At 41.1% G+C, this 17,187-nt stretch overlaps 1 protein-coding gene across 1 annotated transcript in view; it reads left to right on the top strand.

Moving 5' to 3' along the window:
- NOTCH2 (notch receptor 2) overlaps window positions 1–17,187 on the top strand; it is a gene marked incomplete at its 5' end in the record, with an annotated part of 83,128 nt that overhangs the window by 42,752 nt on the left and 23,189 nt on the right. Inside the window, 10 exons of the mRNA XM_083867469.1 lie at window positions 968–1,081; window positions 2,209–2,322; window positions 5,553–5,786; window positions 6,305–6,415; window positions 8,063–8,255; window positions 9,737–9,882; window positions 10,389–10,508; window positions 10,619–10,771; window positions 13,543–13,771; window positions 16,109–16,310. Coding sequence (XP_083723595.1) covers window positions 968–1,081; window positions 2,209–2,322; window positions 5,553–5,786; window positions 6,305–6,415; window positions 8,063–8,255; window positions 9,737–9,882; window positions 10,389–10,508; window positions 10,619–10,771; window positions 13,543–13,771; window positions 16,109–16,310 — 1,616 coding nt within the window. The remainder of the gene's footprint in view (window positions 1–967; window positions 1,082–2,208; window positions 2,323–5,552; window positions 5,787–6,304; window positions 6,416–8,062; window positions 8,256–9,736; window positions 9,883–10,388; window positions 10,509–10,618; window positions 10,772–13,542; window positions 13,772–16,108; window positions 16,311–17,187) is intronic.

Here is a 17,187-nt window from a genome sequence, read left to right as displayed (position 1 = left end):
ACCTGGCATTTGTGTGTGAGAGGGAGAAAGCAATTAGAGGGCTGAGAAAGAAACCAATCTCTGCATCAGTGAAGGAAGTCAGCTTTCTGAGCTGAGTATGTGTGGACCTATTTGTTACTATACCTGGTAAAGTGCATGTGCAGAGTCTTCTCTTTGTAAAATCAAAGCAGCTGCAACCTTTTAAAAGAGTGACGGTGTTTTGAGGTATGCATATGATGATTCTGAATAATGATGTTTGGGGTTTTTCTTTGCTTAAAATACTCCAAATAATGCAAGCTCCCATTGAACTGAGGAAGTCACTGTAAAAAAAAGTTACTTGATTGAAATTGTGCATGTAAAATTTGGATGGCCAATGTAACCAATGACCAATGTTAGTCTTCTATTTTGCACTCTGATAGAAAGTGCTGAAAAAAAAAAAAAGGATGCCAGTTGCACAGACTTATAAAGTACTAAAAACATAAATATAAATAAAGAATTGTGACCCCTGAAGGTCATCAGCTGATACCATGACAATTACAATGAGTTTTTATTAATATAGCATTTATTGATATATAATATGTCTTGAAAGGTGGAATGCTAGTTCCAGTTTTTCTTGTACTCTGCTATTAGCTAAAAGCCCTTGAGATAAAACTATCTGTTGTGTTTGTTTATATACCTTTTACAAAATAATTAACATAACCCCTTCTCAAGTGGAAGAAAACATTAGATGTGAATTCAGCAGAGACTTCTGCTATTGCTGATTAGGTAAGCATCTTCAGCAACAGTGAAACATACACAATCAATGTCTCTTTTTAACCTCTGGAGTATATTCTTTCTTTACAGTTTCTGTCCAGACTGCAAACTTGCAATGAAACTCTGCTTAGGCTTTCAGCACTGGTATAAAAGGCAGTTACAACTCTCAAGGGCACTTTCTACAGCCATTTACTTATTTAAGTCACCTTTTTTTTTTTTTTTTTTTTTTAATTAGGTTTTAAAGGAGTTCACTGTGAAGAAGATATTGATGAATGTCTAAGTAATCCCTGTGTGAACAATGGAGTGTGTCTTGATAAAGTCAACCGCTTCCTCTGTGTCTGTCCTCCTGGTGAGTTCTTATTTCTGGAAGCTTTTCCTGCTTCACCCTACCAAGAACTGCCCAGATGTTGTGGGTGATATGTTTGTGAGTTTCTGTTATTCTTAGGGCAGCACCTGTTTGAGTGAGTTACAATCACTATTAAATCAGAATAATTTCATATTGCTTGCATTAATATTGTGCCTGTGACTGGGTAAGCTCTGACAAACACACAGCTGGACACCTCATCTAAAAGGGTAGCTGGCAACATGAGCTTCTGTTGTTGTGGAAATTGTAGTGAGATACTCAGCATATTTTAGAGATTAGGCCCATTGCACGCTTTTTGTCTTTTTCTGAGGTTTATAGGCAGAAGCTGGTTTTGCATCAGTATAGTTTATGCTGCTTGCATGAGGAGTGAGATGAATTGGCCTTCACTAGAAAAGGGAAAGAGCTGAGCTGAGGTACCAATGATAATTGTAGATGACCATCACTTGTTTTCTTCATGGCTTACAGAAAATTTCAAGTTTAGAATATACATGACAAAAGCCTTCTCTGCATCTCTTCTTATTGACTAATAATGTTCAGGCTCTTGTTTTGGTTCCTTCTTCCAAGAAGAATTCCTGATGGTTTTTAATTTCCTTTTATCAAACTGCCCAAGGATCTGCATCACCTGTCAATACTTAGTTAACTATTTCAGGAACCCTATTGAAAGTTCTAGTGCCATATTGTACCACATTCCATACTGCTGTAGTAATTCCATTCTGAAGGTTCTAGTGATGTGTGCACTGCTATTTTATTTTTAGCTACTTGCTTTGATTGCCTCAAAGATTTTTATTGGCAGGCTCTCAGTTTTACAGGCAGGCATTAACTGTCCAGTGGTGGACACCACTTGGGCTCCATCTGCTTTATTTGACTTGGCCATCTCAGTTTTCAAGCTGATGCTCCTTTGACCTGGAAGACAGAACCTTTGGAGGGTGGGTTAGACGAGGAGCCCAATCCACCCAGGGCGTGGTGTGTTGTGCTTAATGATGCCATTGAATGTAGATCTGTTGAGCTTATGTTTGGGTGGGTTTGAGAGTTTGCTAATAGGTAATTCCTGGCAGAGCAGCTGTCTAGATGAACTCCTTCCAGTGACTTCTATCTGTTTCTGTGCCTCTCAGGATTCAGCGGTGCCGTGTGTCAGATTGACATAGACGACTGTTCCAGCACGCCATGCCTCAATGGAGCCAAATGTATTGACCACCCCAATGGCTACGAGTGCCAGTGTGCCACAGGTCAGTCTTGTGTTCAGAGCCCCTGGGTGGAGATAATGTGTAACCTAAATACGTGAAAGGCTGCTCACAAAGATGTCAGTGTTTTTTCTTTCTTTCTCTGAAAAGATGCTTGTTTATTGCAGAGCTTTGTCTACTCCTTTGTGCAGGGAATAGTATTTAAGTAGAGAAAGCCTTTCACTTGTGGCAGTCAAGTTCATTGTTGATAGAAGTTCTGGCCTCCCTCTTTCAGCACCATCTTTTGCTTCCCAGAAGATGACAGCTTCTTCTGTATTAGCTACGGAATCCACATATAGAGAAACAATAGTGTGAAGGCTCATATCTGTGGTTTACCTCCCTTTCTCCAGGGCAGATTATATTGTGTGCAGTTGAAAAACAAGAGATTGACAGAGCAGTGCTACTGTGCATTCTGATTTTTGGAGCATCAGGCTATTTTATGTCAAAAGGTTAAGACTGAAATGCAGTAACAGTTGTGGAAGAAATTCCGCTCGGTAGCTGCCTGCCAGGGAGTAGCTGAAATGATTTGTCAGGTATCACACAGAAATTTTGATAGAGTTGTGGCCTGAACTCAGGGGTTTTTTTTAATGCCTGGTGAATTACATATTCAGAATGTCTGGTTTAATTATAGGATTTTCTTATCTTCATACTTCCAGGGGTGATGTAGATGTGTTTTTATCTTCATTTTTATATCTGGTCAAATAAGAGGGTTCAGAGCTGGTATATTATAATTCTCAGTAAGGGGCTACTCTCGATTGCTTTCAGTTAATGGTGCCTGATACACTGCTCATGATACAGATTCAGGTATGAAATGCCTTGGTTTTAGCCCTTCCATTAGGGAAGGAGCTGAACAGTTCCTGGAGCTATCTTAGACCCAGTAATATGCAGTGAGGGATTTATGTGTAACTTTTCTCATTTTGAATCATTCCAATAATGAAATTATTAAGGCAAATTTGACTTCACTGCAGAATGTAGCAGAGATTAGCCTAAATATAGTCTGGTTTTTCTCACACATGGCTCCACCATTCCCAAAGTTCCTTGAAGGGGCATTAAATTTGTTAGAAGAAGAAGAATGCAGTAGTTCTGACCAGGAGAGGAATAATGCTGGTCAGAATTTTCCTTTTGCCTACTTCATGTGACAGACTAAGCAGACACTTGCAAAAAGAAGGAAAAGCTCAAATCTTCTCCAAACTTAGAAACTGTTTTAGTCTGTCTCAAGCTGGTTTGTGTTCTGGTTGCTTTCATTCACTGAGAGTGCAGAGTTTATCAGGTCTGGGAGGGTTTTGGGTCATGTAGAGGAGGACAATGTGGAAAGCTGTGCCTTGAAAAGCAAGTTCTGAATTTGGCACTAAAACTGCATAAATGACTTCATTCTAGGTTTCCCACCTAGGGAGGGAAGACAATTGCAACGTTGTATGGAGCATTTTCAGGTTGAAAGCAACCAAATGCATGTTACTGAAGCAGCAGTCCTTAGTAAAATCATTGGTTAAATCTTTGACTGAAATTGGAAGAGGGACTGTATTAGGGCTGTTTCCCATCCTGTCTGGAGGATTCTCATACTCCATATTCAGATGTTTTTTTCCTAGTCTCTCTCGTGTCTGCAAAGAGAGAAATTGTGTTTTGGTGAAGTATGTTCAGTTAAGAGATCCAGAAATGTTCTTGATCTCTAAGTGGCTCAGTTGAGCTACAATAGCAGGAAGGTAATGGGCTTTTGAATGAACATATGCTAAGTATTATATTCAATATAGACAGCCTTCTGTAAACTGAAATGTGGAGTTCTTCATGGGGGCAGGTCAGTTATTGGACAATAATGTTTGAGTATGTTCTTGCTCTGCTAATCGCATAATATGAGTGATGTGTTCCCTGAATGGTAATCGCCAGCTGCCGACGTGATTGAAAACTGCAAAATGTTTGGCCAAATGCTGTACAGATAGCTCTATTTACTGCCTGCTTTTTGTCTTTTCTTTCCCTTCTGGCATTATTCCACTTCTCCTTCCCAGTGGTAGATCATGGCTTTTCTTTTCCTGGGTTGTTTCAGGTCTTTCCTCTTTTATTTGTCCCTGCCTTTTTTTTTTTCCCTCTGCCACCATTTGTCTTTTTATCTGTTTGTTTTCCCTCCTTCCCTAACATCTTTTTATATCCATCTCTCTAACTAGCTTCCCTTCCCTCTCCCCACCCACTTCCACACCCATTCATTCAAGCATACGTTTGCAGAACTTGGAAATGTTAGCCGTCACCTGGTATGTTTGACCACAGAAATAACCACAAACCTGTATGAAAAATGGGGAGCCTCTTATCCACTTATAATACTCAGGTGAGAACCACTCTTCAGCTGTTGAAATTCCCTGCAGCTTGGTTTGTATCAGTCTCCAGTTGGTGTCTTGAAATTTCAAGTTCTACCTTCCTGATCTTTGGCTGCTGGAAGGCAGTGTGAGCTGTTCTTCCAAAACCTCAGCTCTGAAAACCATTTATTTAAATTGCCCCTGTCTTATATAGCTTTGCTACATCACAGAGAGCAGGGCTCTTGAGGGAGTTGTTTGCTGCTCTTAGCTTCCTGAACCCTTTAGCCCTTTTTGTGCATAGGTACTGTCCTTCTCTGTTGCTTAGGATGTTTCCCACCTGAAGCAGAATGAAACAGGCCAAATTGCTGCTTGTTTCATTGCTCCTAACCATGAGGTTGCATGCAGCCTTCAATAAGTTCGCAGTTGGTGCTTGATTGCAGTTACTGAAAAGTTTCCCAGTGAAAGAAGCAAGAAACTTTCTAATAAGCAGAGGTGCAGAAGCTTTGATGTGAGCCAGGGGAGTTCTCTTGGGAAGGTTTCAGCAGCATCTTTGCAGCAATTTCTCATTCTAACAGGGTCAGTTCCACTCTGTCCCCCTGTTGCTGTGTGTAGAGGAAATAATGGCAGGAGTGTGCCTTCAGATAGTTTATACTGATGAAAGTAAATATTTCTGATGGAGATTTACATGTTTCCTCTCATGGCTGCTGTTCCAAATAAACTGAAGGTGACCTCTTCCAGTGCCAGGGTTCTCCATGCATGATGTTGTTCTGTAATGCTGTGAACAGTGGAGAATGTTGTGTTGCAGGGCTGGAAATGCTGAGGTGCCCAGTTACCCTTTGTGCTCTCTACCACTTTGCTGATTCTTGATACAGTTCTTTCTATACCTGCATTATATTTACTGCAGCATCCTACCAGTAAACTCCTTACTTACTCCTGCTCATGGTTTTTCCTCAGGTTTTACTGGCCTTCTGTGTGAGGAGAATATCAACAACTGTGATCCCGATCCTTGCCACCATGGGGAATGCCAGGATGGCATTGATTCCTACACGTGTATCTGCAATCCTGGCTACATGGGGGCCATCTGCAGTGAGCAGATAGACGAGTGCCACAGCAATCCCTGCCTCCATCAAGGGCGCTGCATTGACCTAGTCAATGGCTACCAGTGCAACTGCTTGCTGGGCACCTCAGGTATGTAAAACACAGGTGGAAGGTTTGGATTCAAGCAGAATTCAAGCATGTAATTATTTCTTATATGTGGCCTGGTGTGTGTTAAATTTGAGGCAGATTATGCTATGAGAGTATCGTTTTCACATTGCTTTTCCTTGCTGAACTTTGGTGTGTTTGTGTGGATTGCCTAACCCTCACTGGTGCTGCAACTGATCTTGGGAGAATTTGCTTCCTCTTTGCTCCAAAAAAATCAGGCTTGCAGAAAAGTTAGGCATAGCATTCAAAATATTTATTCCTTTGTTTAAATATTTAGTACAAGTCCAGGGTCATATTCAGTCAGCACCCAGGGAGTCAAGTGACATTCTTAGGTGTTGCTTCTGCATCATCACCTGTTTAAGTTGCCCCCAATGTGACTTTGAAGCAGGCAGGATTCTTAGTTTGGCTATTTTGGGAAAATAATTTTGTTGCCTTCTTTGTAAAATTTACCCTCCTTATTCCTCTAACTCCTCCTTTTTTTTTTTTTTTTTTTTTTAATCCAGGAGTAAACTGTGAAAATAACTTTGACGACTGCGCCAGTAACCCGTGCATTCATGGGGACTGTATTGATGGCATTAATCGCTACAATTGTGCCTGCAAACCCGGATTTACAGGTAAAGGCAGCTACCCAAGAGCGCTGAATCGTTTTGAAGGTAGTTATCTGAGTAGCCAGGGAAGCTGTGCTTTGCATACTGAATGCAAGAGGTTCAGTTAGTATCTCAGTAAATCCTTCTAATCTTTGGATCTTAGCATCTTACATTACAGCCAGTTCTACCAAGCAGAAAAATGGCTTAATCTGTGCTGTGAAATGCCATTCTTGTGAGGTAATTAAGTCCAATTCATGATTCTTGGTTTTATAACAAATAAATCCACGTGACTTCGGTTTATTATTTACAGCCTCTTTCCAGGGACAGAGAGATTGTGGACAATATGGAGAGGTGTTTGATTAGGCTCTACCTTGGGCTTTGACCATGAACAGTATTTCTATTTCTGTGAGATCAGAGCATTAACTTGCTGTTCTCATGAGTTGCTTCCCGCTCGGAAGTCTTCAGGTGAATAACCTGATTTTTTCAGTACTTCTCTGTCATAGCATGATCTGTGCTGTTTTCTTTTTAAACTACAAAATTTCTCTGGTACAGTAAAAGTGGGGCTGAAAAAAGAAGTGGTTAGACATCTCTGGATCCATGTTTAGAACTGTGAGTCAACATCAGGACTATTTCTGATGGCTAAAGCACATCTTACCACTCTTTGAGGGCATTTGTGTTTTGAGCCATGTAGGGTAATACAAAATAATTATTGTGAGGCAGTTGGTACTGTTTATTACAGCCTTCTCATCACGTTTGTTACTGTTTATTACTGAATGATCCCAATTAGACTAGATCTGAAATGCATTAGAAAGAGCACTAAAAGGCTTTATGTGTCTTGCGCTTTTCTCTTGGGGTCTTTCTAAACTTCTGATGCTCCTTCCCTCCTTTCTATGGCTTCGGCATGGTGGTACTCTATAGTCCCCAGAGTAAGATGAGGGATGACACTGATCACTCATGCCTACCACTTTCCTATGTTGCTGGCACTCCGTATTTGTTATCCTGATGGATTTCTTATGCTGCTAAAGTAATTCTGTAATATGACGAACTGGCATATTCCAGTCTTTAAGGAGCTGGCTTGGAGTGGTCTTGTTACATTGTCATTTCCTTCTGTTAAAAATGCTTTCAACTTACTGCATCATTCACTCTGTTTAGCTTTCCAGCCTCACAGGACCTTTTGGTCACTGCTTCAAGGATCTTGCAGTCATAATCAGAGGCAGGCAAAACAGGAAACGGTGCTTTTTAGAGCCCCTTTTGCGCAATAAACCACAAGAACTGTATTTACTGCAGACATTTGGGCAGTATTGGTTGTTCAAAGGGTAGGTACTTCAAAGCACAGGAGCAGGGCTACAACAAGTGGAACTTAAGAGGTTTGTTGCAAGCATGATACAGCTGAGTGATTTTTGCTTTCCTAATCAATATTAACGGGTGATTTTTAGTGGAGATTCTGGAATGGTTTGTAAATACTTGCTGAGTGTAAATACTGTTTTCCAAGCACAGGAAAGTGCTGCATCTCTCAGAAACGCTTCTCTTGGCTTGAGTAGAGCACGGAGGCATGTGAGCTCCATGCTGCTGCCTTGGCTTCCCTGAGCTGTCTCAGTGTGTGTTCTTGCAGACGTGCAAAGCCAACACTCTTCTAAGAAACGCTGCTCAGTAAGTGTTGTTTCTCCCCTCCAGGCCCCCGCTGTAACGCCGATATCGACGAGTGCACGTCCAGCCCCTGCCACAACGGGGGCACGTGTATAAACGAGGTGAACGGCTTTCGCTGTGTGTGCCCCGAGGGTTTCCACCATCCCCACTGCCAGTCCCAGGCAGATGGCTGCCTCAGCAACCCCTGTGTGCATGGCAACTGCACACACATTGCCACTGGGTAAGGACTCGTTAAACCTACCTGCTACCTTCTGTATTATTGTTTCTTGCTTTGTCCAGACTTCCAGCTTCCGATTTTTCCCCAATTTCTCAGATTAGGATCCCAATTTATCTGATGCCTCTGACATAATCACAGTAAGGTGTAGACCTCCATTCACCAGCTGGTGTTTCAACATTGGTTTTTCTGTCCTGCCTTGTATTGTTTGCTGGTTTTGCATGAGCATATAGTGCAGAGTGTACTGCCACCATCTAGAGGGAGGTTTAGTGATTCTAGTGAGTCTAATGAATGCAATTAAAATAAAGAAATGGTTCCAAATAAAATCTTTGGTGAGCAGCAGCAATCTGTTCCATCAAAACCTAAAGCATTGAGCATGGGGACTGTCTTTATTGTCTAGTGCTGTTCTTCCTAACCAAACATTGTATCAAGGGACTGGCTGACAACTTTTGCACTAGGGATAGATATTTCACCCAGGACACTTTGTCCACTGCTGAAATTTTATCAGCTTTACTCATTGTTGCATGTCTGAGAAAAAAAGGAAGATTCTCTCTGGCTGTTTTGATGGCAGTAGCTGCTTCTGATTCTTCCCATCGAGGAAGAACAAATGCTGATTTGGGAGCCTTAAATCATACTTCTTTTTGGTAATGGTAAGTGTGGGGATGTTTTGTTTGTAAAAGTTCTCAACTATACATGGAATAACTTCCCAAATATGTGCGGCATCCTGGGAAGTGTTGTCAGCACTTGGGCAAGGAAGTGATTTGCTGCTGCAGGTAGCTCTGTAGGGCAGGATGCAGCACTTTCCCTAGAGCTGGCAGGAGAGCTGCCTTTATTGCTAATTCAGCCTCCTTGTAAGCTTGGAAAACAGATTTTTGTTCATCTTATCTGTCATCTGTCACCTGCACTTGCGTTTATACCCCTGTACACCTCACCCTGTGCCAGGTAAAAGAAGCTGTGTTTGCAGGGCAGGGAGAGAGGCCAGTGTGAGTTGTGTGGCCTGAGTCCAGGGTGATTCATCAAGTCCCTGCTTCTAGTTCATGTGGGTGGGGTATGCTCTACTTCAGATTTTGAAACCTGATGGAGAAGATTGCTCCTGCTCCCAGCCAGCTGTTTTCATTTGAAACCACTATTTGGTATTAAATCAGTCTAGTTATCTTTGGAACCTATTGTTCCCCTCCACTTTTTTTTTTTTTTTTTTTTTTTTCCTCCTGTCTTTCTTTGAATATGTTGAAATGGCCTTATCAAAGCAGAAACATATTGCTGGTTCACTGAACACTTTGTGAAAACTGTAATGAGGGAAGTGTGGTTTTAAGGGAGAGTATGAGAGTATTTTCAAAACTATATGGCTGGGGTAAGCAATCTAAAGTAACTTAGGGCTCTTCTAAAGAGAGTTTTTCTGGTTTTCTCTCCAGAGATGATCTGCACGAGAAACTGGTACAGGAGTTACTTCAAGAGGCTCTAAAATTATTGCTGTTTTATCTTTCAAGGTACAAGTGTGTCTGTGACCCAGGCTGGATAGGAGATTACTGTTCAACAGAAGGGAATGAATGTAAATCAAACCCATGCCAGAACGGAGGGACTTGTGAGGATCTATTGAATGGATACAGATGTACCTGTAGGAAAGGATTCAAAGGTGAAAATTTACAGAAAAATTTGTTGATTTTTTTGCCTTCTTTCTTCATTGCACCTTTAGTGTCATTTCTTTTCATTAAACTTTGTGGAAATAGTAATGAAGATGGGAAATGCCATGATATATGAAGTTAAATTACAGTCAGTTCTTGTAGTCATGATACAGTGGTAGAACACTTAGCAAGGGCTTGTCTAAGCCTTGCTTGGACTCATTAAGAAATGTTCTCTTGGAAGCTTAGTTTAATTTTCTTTGTAAATAATGAAATTTATATAAATGCCCTGGAAATTGGAGGAGCATTAAACTCAAAATGACCATGGCTGCTTCTACACTGAGCCCATGAGGGCTGCTCTGCTCTCCTTTTCCTTCTGCTGAGATTTTTCAAAGTGTGGCAGTGCTGTCCACTGCAGTGTGGGATAATCAGATGAGTTACAACCTCTTTGTTCATTCTTCCAAGAAGCAGCAAGCTCTTAGCAGCACATTCTTCTGCTTTTTCCCATTCTGTTCTCCAGGTGTGAACTGCCAGGTGGTGGTTTCTCCTTGTTCCCCTAATCCTTGTGAGAACTCGGGAATCTGCCAAGAATCTCCTGACTCTGAGGGCTACGCCTGCCAGTGTGCCCCTGGCTGGGAAGGTAAAGTGGATGGGGAATGTGTTGTGCTTTCAGCGCTGAGCAGTGCTGGCACTGAGCCTCTTGGCCATTGCTTTGTGTGGGGTCTCACCCTTGGACTCTCCACGTTTCAGGGGAAAGATGCACGGTGGATATTGATGAGTGTCTCTCCAAGCCCTGCAAAAACCACGCTCTGTGCCACAACATCCAGGGCAGTTACTTGTGTGAGTGTCGGCCCGGCTTCACTGGAGGGGACTGTGACAGTAACATTGACGACTGCTTGTCAAGTGGGTACCATCACGTTGCTCAGCCTTTTCCAGTTTTTCCTAAAAATAAATTTGCTGGCTGCTGTTCGACAGATTATGAAGGGTCTTTTATGGTCTCTTGTCAAAAGGGAAAAAACCCCCAAACTTCAGCTTTGTGACGTTTGAGGTAGTCAAAAATCCATCATGTTCGTCTGCTAGAAATGGACCACAGTGTCCTAACTGATTGCAGTTGTTGTTCCCAGATCCTTAACTTGAAAAGGTCCTTAGAGTTTACATACTTTAATAAGAAGTGCTGTTAAATGCAACATTATATTTGCCTGAAATTTTAATCCCTCAAGTGCCACTACAGGGCTGACCTGTATTTCAACGTAAGTTTGATTGAGGTGTGGTGGGAATCTGGGGTACAGCAGTCCTTCCTGAAATGTCTGTCTGACATTAATATTCTGAGAACAGTGGGTCCTGTTGCAGTTCCAGTTAATCCCTGTTTGAAAATACATTAAACAGCAGGAAGGCCCTCTGTTCTAGGATAGGTATCAGTTGCAGGAGGGTAGCCCATACAGCGATGAGTGGCGAAACAGCTCAAATTGCAAGAAAAATGTATTAATTTCATGTCCTTGACACTGCTGTTTATAAGGGAAACCAAATTCATAGTAGCTTCTTTTTCTTACTGGGTATATTCTATGTCATCATCAGATAAAATCAGAGTCTCCTGAGAAATGTCATGTGTTTAAAAGTTCATCTGTTACTATTTGAGAAGTGCTCTATCAAACCTTGGAGGAGTTCACAATGCTGTAATTCTTTGATTGGCTGAGTCTTTAAACAAACAAACAAAAAAAACCCCCAAACCCAACCCCCTATTTTTTACTATCAGCTTAAAACCAAAATGGAGTTTTGAAGACTTTAGGCATGAACTTAACAAATTGTGTTTTGCATTGGAAAAGAAATGTAAATTCATGACTGCTGTAGAGAAGGATCCAAACAAGTCTATTAGCAAAAGTTACCGTGGGAGCCCCCAAAGCAGCACTGCTCAAAGAACTTCTGAGGTGTCTGGCTCAGCCTGAGCTTTTGATTTCTTCTTTCTGAGCAAACAGGTACAGCACAAAGTGTCACAGTGCAGTGACCCAGAGCTTTGCTTACTGTAGCCAACAAAATCATTGCCTGTCCTGTTAGTTTTTGTGGGGGTGTCTGAAGATAAAAACTTTCTCGAAGTGTTCATTTTTCACTCCCCAACAGCTGGGACATCTCTCTCCCTCCTCCTAAGTGTTCTGAGAGCTGTGAGATTCACCCCGTGTTGTCTTAGGCAGCACACCCATGAGGCTGAAGAAGTATTTCACATCACTGCCACAGCTGATTTCATTTAGCACAACAAAAACCTTCCATGCCTTGAGCCAAATGTCTTTAATCTATGAAGCAAACAAACCTTCCAACTACAGGAACTTATTGAAAAGTTGATACCCGAGTCTCCTTCTTCTGTCAGTAAATGTGTGGCACAGAGAATTAATGCACAGCTTTTGGCTTCACTCATACATGGCTGACTGCCACAGACACAACATTTTATAGCTGCCAGGGGTCCTGCTTTGAGTGTGCTTTTTTTCTGCAGTAGTCAAATTACCTTTAAATGGATGCAGGTGTGTCTCATAATACAAATTTTTAACATATGAGCATATTTCTCAGTCAATAAATGAGTTTTGATTGCCTTTCACATTTCTTCATTTCCCAGTAAACAGATTTAGCTTATGATACTTATGATAAACTGCAAATTTTTGGTGGAGTCTATTTGCATTTTCAAGTTCATATTTTAGTAGTACTTAAAACTAGTCCTAAATCCAAAAAAAGGCTTAGTAACCTATTTTTTCTCCCTTCTTCCTCCCCCCTCCCAGTTTCCCTCTCTGCCTTCATATATTAGGCTTTCGCCCTATGGAATGCAGAGTAGAAAAGGAATCTGGCTTCAGGAATGTGGGTCTTAAATCCAAAAGTGGAAGGAGAAAAGCAGGAAGAAATTACTGAATGGCAGAAATCTTTCAGGCAGATTGGTATTTGTGGAAGCAGAAGGAATACAGTATTAGGAGATGGCTTAGACCAAAAAACAGTGGTATGGAAGTAGCAAGACCATGGCAGGGCAGGATAAAGAAAATATCAAGAAATGCAGTGATTGAGGAGAATCCAAGGGGGTGTAGGAGTTTGGGAGCTTTTCTGCCAGTCTTTCCCCAATCAGTCTGTGAGGCTGGGAAAAATGTCGAGTGCTCAGTAAAGCATAAGTGCACATATTTGTGCTAATATACACATGCACATTTGATTTGACTGCACTGATTTCATGCTGAAAATTAAGCACACAAGTTCTCTCTTGTGTTAAGCAGAGTCTGGAAAAGAGAGAATATGCTCAGTTCTCTGATGAATAAAACTTGCTAAGGAAAAAGAAACAGTTGCTGCTCTGTTTTAATTGTATCAGTAGGCATCTGTCACAAAAAGCAGCCTTTGAATTTTAAACCAAAAAGCTTTGGGTTTTGGTTGAATAATAAAGCAAGAGGCTTTGAGTTTTTGTTGAACAAATTCCAGCAGAGAAACCTTTAGGCCCTGAAGGTTGGCCTTGATTCACACCTTCTGGTAAATTTGTTACTGATAATACTTTGCAGTTACCTGTTCCATAAAGTGGCTCAGAAAAACTTGTCAGTACCCTGTCACACTCTGGGCTGTGTGACACTTTTTTTTTTTTTTTCCATAGAAACAATTGCTCTGGGCCTGGCCCTTCACTATCACCCATTTTAACACTCACTGTGATACTTCTGTCTTAGATCCCTGCCAGAACGGGGCCTCGTGTGTGGATGGGATAAACTCCTTCTCATGCATGTGCCTGCCTGGGTTTCATGGAGACAAATGTCAGACAGACACCAACGAGTGTCTGAGTGAGCCGTGCAGGAACGGGGGCACGTGCACCCACTACGTCAACAGCTACACCTGTAAGTGCCCGCCGGGCTTCGAGGGAACCAACTGCGAGAACAACATCGACGAGTGCACTGAGAGGTGAGGGAGGCACCTTCATACTCTGCCTGCTCTTGACCTTGAGCCAGTCCTGCTCAGAAGCAGGAGAATTCTCTTGTCCTGCCATTTGTCACAAACATACTTGTGATTCTTGCAAGGAAAGCTGAAACACAGCTGCCTGGTCCTCAGCTTCCTCTAACAATTCCATTACAGGATGAATGTGACAGTGTTTAACAAAGGTTAAAACAGTTAGAGAAGCTAGCTTATTGAGATATAAATAAGTCATAATTTTATAAGACCATTATCACATAGGGGAGGGGAAATAATTGGTTATGAATGGTTACTCAATACAAAAGCTGCAAGAATGGAAGCAATGGCCATCTGTTAGAAAGGCAGCAAAAATAACTTAGTCCTGAGTTATTGATAACAAATAATATGAAGAAGAAACCAGGAGAAACACTAAATCCACTAAATTCTGTACTGGAAAGATTGAATCATAAAAGATCTTTTAATGCTCACAAATTGGATGTGGTTTAGCAATGTCGTGATAAAACCTGAGGTCCTTCTAAAGGAGGAGGTATGGAACTCAGTTAAAATGCTTAACAGCTGGTCCTTATATAAATGGTTCGTGTGGTAGTTTTAAGAGCTCTTTGAGAGTAAAACATGTGATTCTATCATCTGCCTGCATATTTATTTTAAGCTTCTTTAGGATTGATGGAAGTAACTTCAGATTCTCAAATGGGAAACAATTCTAATAATTTCTTTAAAACTTGCAATGGTTAAAAAAAATTAAGAAGTACTCTGTTCTAGTCTAGTTACTAGAGACAAATTATGCAAAACTCTTGGTTTTCTTAAGTATTTTCTGCACAAATAGAAAAGATCTTTCCTACCTTTTATAAAATTACATTTGAGGAGGAGGTATTTTAATATCTTTTTCTTAAGGGCGGGATTGTGTCACTGATGAGGGTGTGTTTAATTTGCACAACAGTTGTTGAATGGAGTGAAGTATGCTGGGTGTTTTAGCAGAACTCCTGGCTCTTCCTTGAGGTTCATCCTGTTTTTGTTTTTATTATCAGTCACTACAGGAACCAGTCTTGCAGGTATGAATTAAGGATGTAGCAATTTTCAAGGCCCTGGCAAGCTAAACCAGTCACACCTTCTCAACCAAAATTACTGAGCTGAACTTAAGAGCACCGTGGTTGTTGGCTAATTTGAATTTGAGTCAAATGACTCTTCCGTGTGTTGTGTGAGAAACTGCCTATGAGAGAGTGCCCCCTCCTTTTGGTACCTGGTCTCAGTGAAACACACCAGGTGGTTGGGGTTCCTCTGTCTTCCCTGCTTTGCCATGAGCATCAACAGCAGTTTGTTCTCTCTCTACAATAGAATTCAGCCCCCAAGACACAGGATCTCCTCTGATAAGCAATTTAATGTTTGATAAGTAGGTTAATGTCGACATCTCTACTGTAATCACTGTCAGAATTTTGATATTTAAAACTTGCTTCCTTGCACTGTGAGTTCAGGGAGGTGAGTCAGTGGCTTCTCTCATGGAAATACCCTTTGACAGGGCACAAAGCAGATACCAGGCATGAATTTGGTTTGTGTACTTTATCAAACCAATTATCTCAAGTCTGATCTAGGGTTACTCTCAGAGGAGCAGGAGTTCTTTTACAAGGAAAACTGAGTCAATTTTGCATGAAGCATCAATTCTCCAAACTTTCCCAGTCACTTCTCCCTAGGACACCTAATCTGGCAAAATTCCTTATGATCAGAAGATTGCAGGGGAAAGGGGATAGTTCCTTTGATCTGAATTCTGCCAGGGCATGTATGAGTTTTACAAATCAGGACTTAAGATTCTCATGAGAAGAGAAGGAAGGGATTTAGCAATACCAATACTTTCACATAATTTCAGTGGAGAACATGCTTGTGTTTTGCATGTTGTATGAACTTTTTCCTTGAGAAACCATACCCTTGACTCCTTTGAAGATTTTGAAAAAAGGCAAATCATTCTGTTTCTCATAATTTCTAATACAATTGTAATTTGTAATAAAATTTATCAGTTTGAGCAAGTCATATGAGGTACTGTTTGCAGTCACATTGAAGATGGGAAGATTTTATTAAATAAGCTACATCCATCACTAATAACTCATTAAAAGCCTGTGTTACTTTCTTGGTCTTCTGAGGTAAAAGTGAGCTGGAGGGTGAGCTGGAATCCCCTAGGTTTGCTGTTTCTGATTTATGCTTCTTCAGCCAGAAGTTAGCAGTGATCAAAAGATCCTGTTATCTGCTTTTCTCTCTTATTTGAGTCATATTTGTGTTCTCTTTCATCTGTGAACTAATTGCATTTTGTCTGAGCTTACCTTTCTTCCTCCTCTCTTGCAGCTCCTGTTTCAATGGAGGCACTTGTGTGGATGGAATCAATTCCTTCACCTGCCAGTGTCCACTGGGCTTTACAGGACCCTTCTGCCTGACAGAAATCAATGAGTGTGACTCCCATCCTTGCCTCAACAGGGGCACCTGTGTGGACAGCCTGGGCACATACAGGTGTATATGTCCCTTGGGCTACACTGGCAAGAACTGCAAGGTGGGTGACTTCTTGTGGCATTGTTGTTTGAACTATCCAGCAGCAAAGGGGGCTGGGAGAGGTGTGAGGTGTCAAACGTGGCTGAGCTCTTGTTCCTTCAGACCTGGCAAGGGGAGATTGGCCCATTAGGTGCCCCTGTTCAAAACTAGAAATTATCGAATGGACTGGAAGACACCTTAAAAATCATCTTGTTCCATCCCCTGTCTATTTGCAAGGAGGAGAAAAGTGGTTACTTAAGAGAACAGGTGTCACTGGAACTTTCTAGATTAGTTTTCTTAAACAAAAACCAGCTGTTACCCTGAAAAATGGCTGCATTTCATCCAAAGCATAAAATTGTCCTGATTAAAGACAGAGTCCTGTATTTAGAGAAAAAAAAAAAAAAAGAAGCCCCCGGCAAATGAGCACAAAACAAAAAGCAGAATGTCAGTCTGATTAGCAGGATTTAGATTCAACTTGTTCATTTTTTCACAGGGAGGTGAATTTTAATCAGAGTTGATTGTAATTTTTTTTTCATAAGAAGCCAGAAGATGTTTTGGGGCAGTAAATGACTTATTCACAACCTCAATAAAAATCTCTAGCCTTACTGCTACACTCAAGTTCAGGCAGTTTACAGTTTTCCACAGGAGCTCCGAACCCTGTATACTGTAAATGACTGACTAGTGCCTATTAAAATCTCTAACTTGGCGTGGCACCATGGAAACAAGAGGATGTTTTTCAAATCAGAGTTCTTTCTTTTGATTCTGTTCTTATCAAAACAGAAAGAATGATGTGAGACTATTTCTGCTTTTGGAATGGTAAACTCTGTGTTGGCTTCCTTCACCAGCAGTCTTGAGTGTTGCCATTAAAAAAAAAAAAAAAAAAAAAAAAGTGAATTTCT

This window comes from Zosterops lateralis (assembly GCF_965231275.1).
Source record: "Zosterops lateralis genome assembly, chromosome: 9".
NCBI lineage: Eukaryota > Metazoa > Chordata > Aves > Passeriformes > Zosteropidae > Zosterops > Zosterops lateralis.
This window is presented reverse-complemented; position numbering and strand designations above follow the sequence as displayed.